The sequence below is a fragment of the Microcaecilia unicolor genome, chromosome 1 (assembly GCF_901765095.1).
Source record: "Microcaecilia unicolor chromosome 1, aMicUni1.1, whole genome shotgun sequence".
In the NCBI taxonomy this organism is placed as follows: domain Eukaryota; kingdom Metazoa; phylum Chordata; class Amphibia; order Gymnophiona; family Siphonopidae; genus Microcaecilia; species Microcaecilia unicolor.
The window spans coordinates 646890064-646899639 of record NC_044031.1 but is presented as its reverse complement, the minus strand read 5'-3'; the positions used below and the strand labels follow the sequence as shown (position 1 = coordinate 646899639).

General features: G+C 40.8%; 1 protein-coding gene across 1 annotated transcript; it reads right to left on the bottom strand.

Moving 5' to 3' along the window:
* Positions 1 to 7941: 7941 nt before the first annotated feature.
* Positions 7942 to 8949, bottom strand: LOC115461406 (proto-oncogene Mas-like). The gene has a single exon (XM_030191182.1). The coding sequence runs from the start codon at positions 8947 to 8949 to the stop codon at positions 7942 to 7944; it is 1008 nt and encodes a 335-aa protein (XP_030047042.1).
* Positions 8950 to 9576: the final 627 nt, after the last annotated feature.

The window sequence follows — 9576 nt, the reverse complement described above, 5'->3', positions numbered from 1 at the left end:
CTTGCATACTCATACCTTCTGAGCATTTAAACATCTGCATCATATCTATGCATTTGAGCTGGAATGTACCCTCACTATCTTACTTCCCTGACCACTATATGGGATGGGAATGGGACTTGACATACCGCGGTTACAATCAAAGCGGTTTACATATTATATACAGGTACTTATTTTGTACTTGGGCAATGGAGAGTTAAGTGACTTGCCCAGAGTTGCAAGGACCTGCACTAGGAACTGAACCCAGTTCACCAGGTTCTCAGGAACTCCTTGTTATAACATGACCAAAGGTTTGCACACTAGAATGCCAGCAGATATCTTTAGCTGAGCAGAAAAAGGCCATTTTCTATCATTTTATCCTGCTATATAGTCATTCAGTCAAGTAACATAGTAACATAGTAACATAGTAGATGACGGCAGAAAAAGACCTGCACGGTCCATCCAGTCTGCCCAAGAAGATAAATTCATATGTGCTACTTTTTTATTTGTACTGTCCTCTTCAGTGCACAGACCGTATAAGTCTGGCCAGCCCTATCCCCGCCTCCCAACCACCAGCCCCGCCTCCCAACCACCAGCTCTGGCACAGACCCTATAAGTCTGCCCAGCACTATCCCTGCCTCCCACCACCGGCTCTGGCACAGACCGTATAAGTCTGCCCAGCACTATCCCCGCTGCCCAACCACCAGCCCTGGCACAAACCGTATAAGTCTGCCCAGCACTAGTCCCGCCTCCCACCACCAGCTCTGGCACAGACCGTATAAGTCTGCCCAGCACTATCCCCGCCTCCCACCACCGGCTCTGGCACAGACCGTATAAGTCTGCCCAGCACTATCCCCGCCTCCCAACCACCAGCCCCGCCTCCCAACCACCAGCTCTGGCATAGACCCTATAAGTCTGCCCAGCACTATCCCTGCCTCCCACCACCGGCTCTGGCACAGACCGTATAAGTCTGCCCAGCACTATCCCCGCTGCCCAACCACCAGCCCTGGCACAGACCCTATAAGTCTGCCCAGCACTAGTCCCGGCTCCCACCACCAGCTCTGGCACAGACCGTATAAGTCTGCCCAGCACTATCCCCGCCGCCCAACCACCAGCCCTGGCACAGACCCTATAAGTCTGCCCAGCACTAGTCCCGGCTCCCACCACCAGCTCTGGCACAGACCGTATAAGTCTGCCCAGCACTATCCCCGCCGCCCAACCACCAGCCCCGGCACAGACTGTATAAGTCTGCCCAGCACTAGTCCCGCCTCCCAGTCAACCTCTTAAAGTCAAACTTCTTATTTGGAAAGTTTCAGCTACGAACTGTAGTGCAAAAAGTATCAGAAATCATGTGTACTAATAAGCTAGTTCTTAATTAGAACGATTATCCTAAACCCAGAATCTAGGAGCAAAATCACTTCTATCTCAGAGCAATTCCCAAACCTACAAAAATTGCTGCAATATAAACAAAAGCCTATCTGAAAGGTTTTGACAATGGCACAGTTTTCTACTTCAATATCCTTATTTTCCAATATTAATCACGTGTGCCCCCTCTATTCTTTCTTTTTTCTATTTTACTCTTTTTTATCTGTTGTCTTTTACTCTTTTCCATTTCACTGTTTCTTCTTGCCCTTTCGTTGTTTCTAGTTTCCTCTCACTCATACTGCTCGTGGGCTTTCTGTTATACTTTTCTCGGTCTCTTATTTTCTCTCCCTTTTTATCTTGGTCTTTTTATATTTCTTCTCTCTCTCTCTCTCTCTCTCTCTCTCTCTTTCTCAAATTCCCATTATGTTATACTTTGCCTCTTATTTTCTGTCCCTTTCTTGGTCCCTGTCTTTTTATATTTCTCTCTCTCTCTCTTTCTCAAATTCCCAATCGTTTCTCTCTGTTCGCTTTCTAGGAGCCACCAACAAACCCTGAGGCAATATTTTATATGGTAATGCTTGAATAGAACTTCTATATTGACATAAGCAGGGTGATTCATGTTAGTCATGGGACAGCAAGTGCACTATATAAAGTAGAGGTGATGAAAATTAGCGTCAGCAGTACTGAGAGGACTTTGATGTCATTGTGGCAAACAACTATAATCCAAACAAGAAAACAGCAACAAGGGCCTTTAAAAATGGAACACAGTTCTTTAATGAATAAGCCTTGACAAAAAGACCCGACACGGGCCATGTTTCGGTGACTAGCACCTGCGTCAGGGGTCACAGTGATAATGTGGAAAACTCGGGGAAGAAGTCGAAAATATTTCTCTACAATATATTATTCCTTACCCCACATCTCATATAGTAAAGGCTACAAAGCAACAAGGCACTTTCACTCGAGGTAAGCGTTAGTAAAAGACCCCCTGAAAAACTTAAAGCTGATACACACAATCAACACAAAATTACAGATCTAAAAACAAGATAGAAGAAATACATCAGAAGCCGAAAAAAAAAAACTCCCAGTAAAACAAAGTTCAATCAAACGAGTGCAAATCATAACTAAGTCAAGCAATTTAAGAAAGAAATTATATTAAAAAATATATTTGGCATATTATGAAGGTCATGCATGTTAGCTCAGTGAAGATAATTGCATCCTTACAACAGTGATCTCTGTTACCCTCTAGTGGCACAAGACTGGTAATGCAGATTAGAAGAGTGGATTATTTTATCCCATTCCTCCTGTCTGTGTGTTGCATAGTAGGGATGGGCAGCCAGAAAATTCTCATTTCCTGTTGTTTCCCATGTTGTTTACTATCATCTTCATTTTATTCATTTTTGTTAGGCCATTTTGTCATCTTGTCAGTTTCTGATAATAACGAGTGCCCTCTTCTCCTGAGTTTGCGCATGTGCAGTAGTTTGCACATCCACAATGGTTTGTATATGTGTGGTGGTTCCATTACCAGGAAAGATTTTGATTTGATTTGATTTATTGATTTGATATACCACTTAATACATAAGTTTTAAAGTGGTTTACAGTGAAAAAACAAAAATAACATACAATAGGTGTATTATAATATAACATGATATATACAAAACATAGCAATTTAATTTCATCAAGCAATCAAGTCATCAACTTTAAATATAAACCAGAATTAAAACAACCTATAAATCACCAAATGTATTCTCAAAAACCTTGCAGAAGCCAAAATAACTATTTAACCCACTGGCAACACAAAGTTATTCAAAGTTGTCAAATCGCAAGAGGATTGTGAAAAATTACAAGAGGACCTTACGAGACTGGGCATCCAAATGGCAGATTTCATTTAATGTGAGCAAGTGCAAAGTGATGCATCTGGGAAACAGGACCCACACTATATTTACATGGTGTTACATGGAGTAACAGACCAGGAAAGGGATCTAGGTGTCATCATTGATGATATATTGAAACCGTCTGCTCAGTGTGTGGTGGCTACTAAGAAGGCAAATAGAATGTTAGATATTATTAGGAAAGGAATGGAAAACAAAAATGAGGACATTATAATTCCTTTGAATCACTCCATGGCATGACCGCACCTTGAATATTTTGTGCAATTCTCGTCACCGCATCTCAAAAAAGATATAGTGGAATTAGAAAACGTACAGAGAAGGGCAACGAAAATGATAAAGGGGATGGGGCAACTTCCTTATGAGGAAAGGCTAAAGCAACTAGGGCACTTCAGCTTGGAGAAAAGACGGCTGAGGGGAAATACGATAGAGGTCTATAAAATAATGAGCAGAGTGGAATGGGTAGACGTGAATTGCTTGGTTACTCTTTCCAAAAATACTAGGACTAGGGGGTATGCAATGAAGCTACAAAGTAGTAAATTCAAAACGAATTGGAGAAAATATTTCTTCATTCGACGTGTGATTAAACTCTGGAATTCTTTGCCAGAGAATGTAGTAAAAATGGTTAGTTTAGCGGGGTTTAAAAAAGGTTTGGATAGCTTCCTAAGTCTCGGAAGCCATTTTGAAAACCCGGCGGCAGCGCCCGCAGCACAGAAGAGCAAAATGGAGACGGAGGAGTGGCAGAGGGCAGGAAATCGTGGTATTCTTTCCTGTCCTTGCAGCAACAGAGGCCACTACACCACCAGGGCGGCCTTCAAGGATCAAGGTAGGTCTTCTTGGGAGGGTTGTAGTGTGTGGGAGAGCAGGGTTGTAGTATGCGGGAGGGGGATGGCGGCATTACTGCGGCAGCAGTGGGGGGTTGGCACAGTATTAGTCATCACAAGGACAGAATATATGAAAAACAATAGACTGCATTAGGGGCTTATAGCCCATTTAGTTATGTTTAAGCAAATGAGAATCTGCATGAAATAAAATATTTATTTTCATTGTTTTGACTTCTGAATATCACTTGTCCCTGAAACATGCTCAAAACAGAATAATCCATTTGTACAAAAAAAAACCAGAACAATCCATTTGTACAAATAAGATGAGGTGAGGATGTGATTCCATGTGCTCCAATATAACACCAGGCTTCCCAAGGCAGATTACAACCCATCATTAATGGGATATCCTCACTGAAATTTGGCCATATATTACTATATTGTGTAGAACAGTGTAGAAAAAGGAGCACAAAATACAGCCTTTATTAGTGCTGTTTCCACCAGCTACAATAATTTTTAAGTTGTTTTAGTGATATTCAATTTTATTTCATGATATTTATATCTACATATGGGAAACTTTCAAGTAAATTAAAAAGCTATCAAATTAAAAAAACAACTTTTGTTCTTCACCTTTTAAGATACTGGGCTGAAAAAGGGGGCAGGGTGGGAGAGAAAGGGGAGGGAGAAGAGAAAAAGGAGATGCTGGAAAGGGAGGGGGGGGGGGCATCAACTGATAGTTTGCAGGGGGCGCCAGAGACCCTCGCACTGGCCCTGGGTCATTTAACTTTACCCTCTGTTGACTGAGTCAACAGAAAAGAAACCAGGATAAGTTTGAGAAAAGAGATCTTCTGTTTTGGAAGGATGTAGCATTGGATAATGTATCCAGGCAGATACTGCCAAGAAAGGTATATGAGCTTTTGGAGGAGGAAATAAAAGCACCATGAGAGTGAATGTCAACAGCAAATTTGAAAGGCACAATCATGTATCTTTGAGGTACACCAGTTTAGAACAGAGGACGAAAAGGAAAAGCTATATTGGCTACAACCGTAACATAATTAAGCAGAAGCCAAGAGATGCAAGAGAACTGCAGCTAGGAGAATACTCTGATCAAGCTTATAAAACAGGAGTGAAGGCTGAGAACCCTAGAAAGCAGAAATGTCTGAGCCAGGTCTAAAGGAGAGGTGGTCATTCTATATTCCAGATGATGCTAGATAAGGATGGGCAGTAAAGGTGGGGTTTAGTGCAACTTTCAGACTGAGAAATAGGTATGGCTAGTGGATAGAATTGTGCAAACTCTAAAAACAATCTTTGCTAACTAGTTTTTAGGTTTAAGGTTCAAGGTTCAGCTTTATTTCATATATTGCAATCTGTGAAAATCTAAGCAGTTTACAGATAAAATTAAATAGAGAAACTAAGATGTATGGAATGGGGAGGAGGAAAAACACAAAAGGATGCTAGGTTACAATTTCTTCTTAATAAGGGATTAGGGGAAGGGAACAAAATTACCCTAAAGATAAGAAGGGAGGGGAAGTAAAACAGATAAACACAGCATACAAGTAGCACAATGCCAGGGTTACAATCCCACAATCAAATTGTGTTGCAAATTACTTTATTTGTAGCACAATTTGAACCCTCTCAATTTGTGAGATCAACCATGGGCAGAAAGTTTAGATTAACCACATTGAGTGTGGCCCAAATTTACTAGGGTCCCACATATGGCAATATGGTTTAGGATGGGCTGGAGAGGGATCATTATCCACTTTAATAAATCTAATCTCCCATTTCTCTACATTATCAGGGTACAGAATCAACTGGGGTAAAACAGACCTCATGCCATTAAATGGCTCATGCGTACTTTTTACCGTCCTTAGTTACTTGCTTAATATTTTCTACTATTAAATATGGAGAAAATCCTCAACAAGGTTAGGGATTCCATTTCTATCTGGTCACCCCTCCATCTTTCATGGTGGGGTAGACTGGATTCCCTGAAGATGATGATAGTTCAAAAAATTACATATGTTTTAAGTATGCTGCCACTACTATTTCCAAATTCCTTTTGCAAAGAACTTGGCCATCTCCTATCCATCTTTCTATGGAACTCCATATCACCTAGGATATCCTTAGCAAAACTGAAAACGCCTACATCTTCTGGCAGTTAACTTCCCTGATATGCTCCTCTACCATAGAGCCTTTATCTTGAGACATGGCCTAGAATGGCTTTCTCCTTCTGACCCACTTTATACCCAGATGGCTAACACTTGAATAATGCTTATTTGTTCCTCTATCTCCTCATTGCCTGGTAGGTAAGCAACTCCCTAACCAACTTCTGCATTATCCTATTATACAAACAACACACACTTTACTTGTGAAATTTGACAACTCCTTGAAAATTCCATGGTCCAAATCCTTTTCTCTAACTATGTGGAAGAATCTCTCTATTTTAGTTGATAAAAAGCAAAATTCTTGAGCCCACTGGCAGAGAATCAGTATAAGGTATTTTGGTGACTTTGTTAATCCACATGATCATACTTGGAAAACATTTTCTGAAATGCAGAATGCTTTTTCATGGCCCCATTCTGGTTATCCACCAAGCACTAACTGGCAATATTCAGCAGGAGATAATCAGCTTTCTCTTGCTGAATATCGCTGGATAGCTGGCTAAATGGTTTTAAATATCGGGTGGCTTGTCTTCTTGGTATATTTCCTCACAATTTTGGTTCCCGAAAGGACAGGAGATGTCATTTACCCCTTCCCCTAATCATAACAGCTAATTATTTTTGTAGCTATTTCTTTGATTTTGTATTTGTAATGTATATTCCTTTTGTTTTTTAGGCCTGTGTTTGAAATGTATTCTGAAGGCCCTTGTGACCTCAGTATTGCCAAAGTAAGGCAAGTCATTCACAGCTATAATCAGTGACCAGAGTCACTTAATGGTCACACCACAATCAATCATTCCCAGTCATGTTCAATGCCAGTGTGATGCACTGTATAGTTGATTGACCATTGCAGTTAGGTCTATCATAAATGGAGTGTGACGTCTAATTGATTGTCTGCTATAAGTGGACCATGCTGTATAACTTATTGTGCTAAAGTGTAAAACGTTCTATTATTCATGCCCATTATATCCAGAATGTACTGTGTAACTGATTGACTCTTGTAGCCACAGTGTGCCTATCTAATCAATCATGTTATTGGGAAACTGTTCTTTACGACTCTCTGTTACTGCTACTGCTCTTACAGAAAGAATTACATTGCTAGTGGTGTGTGATTTACAAATTATCTTCAGGATCTGCAAAGAAAAAGTTTCAAGGTCACAAGACCTAATCAGTTTATACAGATCAGCAAAAAAACATGAGATGATGGATACCGTTTCATTGGACTGACAATATACTTCTGACTAGGTTTTGAGAGGACACTCCCCTCATCAGGTCAAGCAAAACATGCAGAACTGTGCAATGGATAACGTTGCCCACAGAGACAAGTAAATCACAGATTAATCACGAGGGGTGAGAAAGGGGATGAGTGGGAGGGGGGTGACGTGTTAGCAAAGAAGTAGCAGGGTTGTGTCTGGTAACAGCTGAGGAAATCCATATCCTTAATAAGCCTTTTTCTGTTTGTTTTGAAGTATTTGACCATTTGTCTGATGTTCTTTAAAGTTCTCTGTTAGTATCCTCTTGAAATCAGAAATGTATTCATTAGTCCGATAAAATGTACTATCTTTTTGCTGACCTTTATTTCCACATATCTCAGCGGACTAATTCAGCAACCACAGCACTTTATTCAAAGACTCATTGCTATTTTCCATTATTTCTCTTGGGTTTTCTTGATATACCTCTTTTCTGTGGTACAAACATAGCAGTTTATATATTACATACAGATACAGTAGGTATTTTCTATGTGTGGTGTGAAATATATCTTCTTTCAACCTGACTCAAGTTTGACCTTGTGCTTTCTGTTTCCTGCCGCACTGGTATTTCTGAATCGTCTTTGAAGACTCTCTGAAGTGCAGCCAAGATGGTGAAGCCTTCAAAGATCTGCCTTCCCTGGCTCCCCACTAAGAAGTAGATGAATGGGTTGGCAGTACTGTTGATTGAGGAGAACAGGATGGTCAGATATTCGAATATCTCTGGGTAATTAAGTTGCTGGTACCACAAGAGAGATAAAATCCTCAAGGGCATTGCAAATACACAGAAGACAAAAACTGTGGTCACGATGACAATATAGAGCTTTGGCTGGTGATGCTGCTGGGAGGACATCCGGATCTTAATCAGCAATGTCAGGCTAGAGATGACCATAAGTGGGGTAAAAACCAAGAAGGTTAATATGCAGATGAACATAAACAAAGCAATCTCACAGCCCTTCATGTGGGTAAAAGATTCTTCACCCCATTCAACACAGACAAAAAACTCCAGCCCGGTGACTAGGCAGGAGAGGACCCACAGAAAACCACATACAAAAGCAGAGAGATGCCTTGGACGTTTGCACTGATACCAGATTGGGTAAAGGACAGACAGACAGCGCTCCATGCTGATGGCTGTCAGGAGGTATAGGCCAGTGTAATATCCAAAGATGAGTAAGAACTGGAGGACAGTCCAAGGAGCAATGGATGTTCCAATATCTAGCAGAATATAAAACAGTACAACCAAGCAGCAAAGAAGGAACATCAGATCTGCTGTGGCTAGGTTTAGGATGTAAATGGTGAATTTGTTCCTCTTGATCTTGAAGCCAAGGAACCAAAGAATGACTCCATTCCCAACCACTCCGAGCAAGGAGATGACCAGAGAAAAGCTGATGAGGACAATGTCAGCTGTGGTGAAAGCCTCAAATGTGTAGTTCTCTGATGTCGTATTGAAAGCTTCTGTTAGGATGGTGTTGGCAAACTTGGTGCTCTGCTCTGTCATGATGGGACCTTCAGGAACAGCTGCAGTCCTCTCTCTATTCTGTCAAAGTAGAAGAAGACCATGGTCATTTTTGGCTAATATATTTTGTCTATTCTTTTATAAACAACATCTTTTATTTCATTTGACTCAGGTCATGGAATAATCAAGCACCTTCTTACTGCTTCCTCTCCAACTCTTATCAGGGAGCCATTGCTCTTATAGTTATTATAATCTAACTATATCATACTAGATATATGCAGCACTGTTCAGGGAGACACAATGCGCACTCTCTACTCATGGGAATTTACAATCTAGTCTAGTCAAGACACACAACAGAAAACAAACAAGACGCTTAGAGTTAATGCCATTATCGAATAAATAATTGAGCTGCATGGGATATAGGGTGCAGCTACTTGAGGAAGGGCAGATTAAGTAAAGAATTAGACCTCTTAAATGTTTATAGAAAAACTGTGATCCTTCCCACTGAAATTTTATCAGAGAGTAATTACAACTTCCTCTGTCCTTTGCCCTTACCATTCAGACTTCAGTATTAATTTTTTTTTCTCCTCCATCACCTTTCATGCTTAGGCCAATTCTACAGCAATGTTTTGTGGCTGTTGAGAAATGGCTCCTCAAATCTGCCCACTG

Excerpts from the sequence above, each read along its gene's own strand:
- LOC115461406 (XM_030191182.1), bottom strand. The coding sequence starts at position 8,949 with ATGACAGAGCAGAGCACCAAGTTTGCCAACACCATCCTAACAGAAGCT.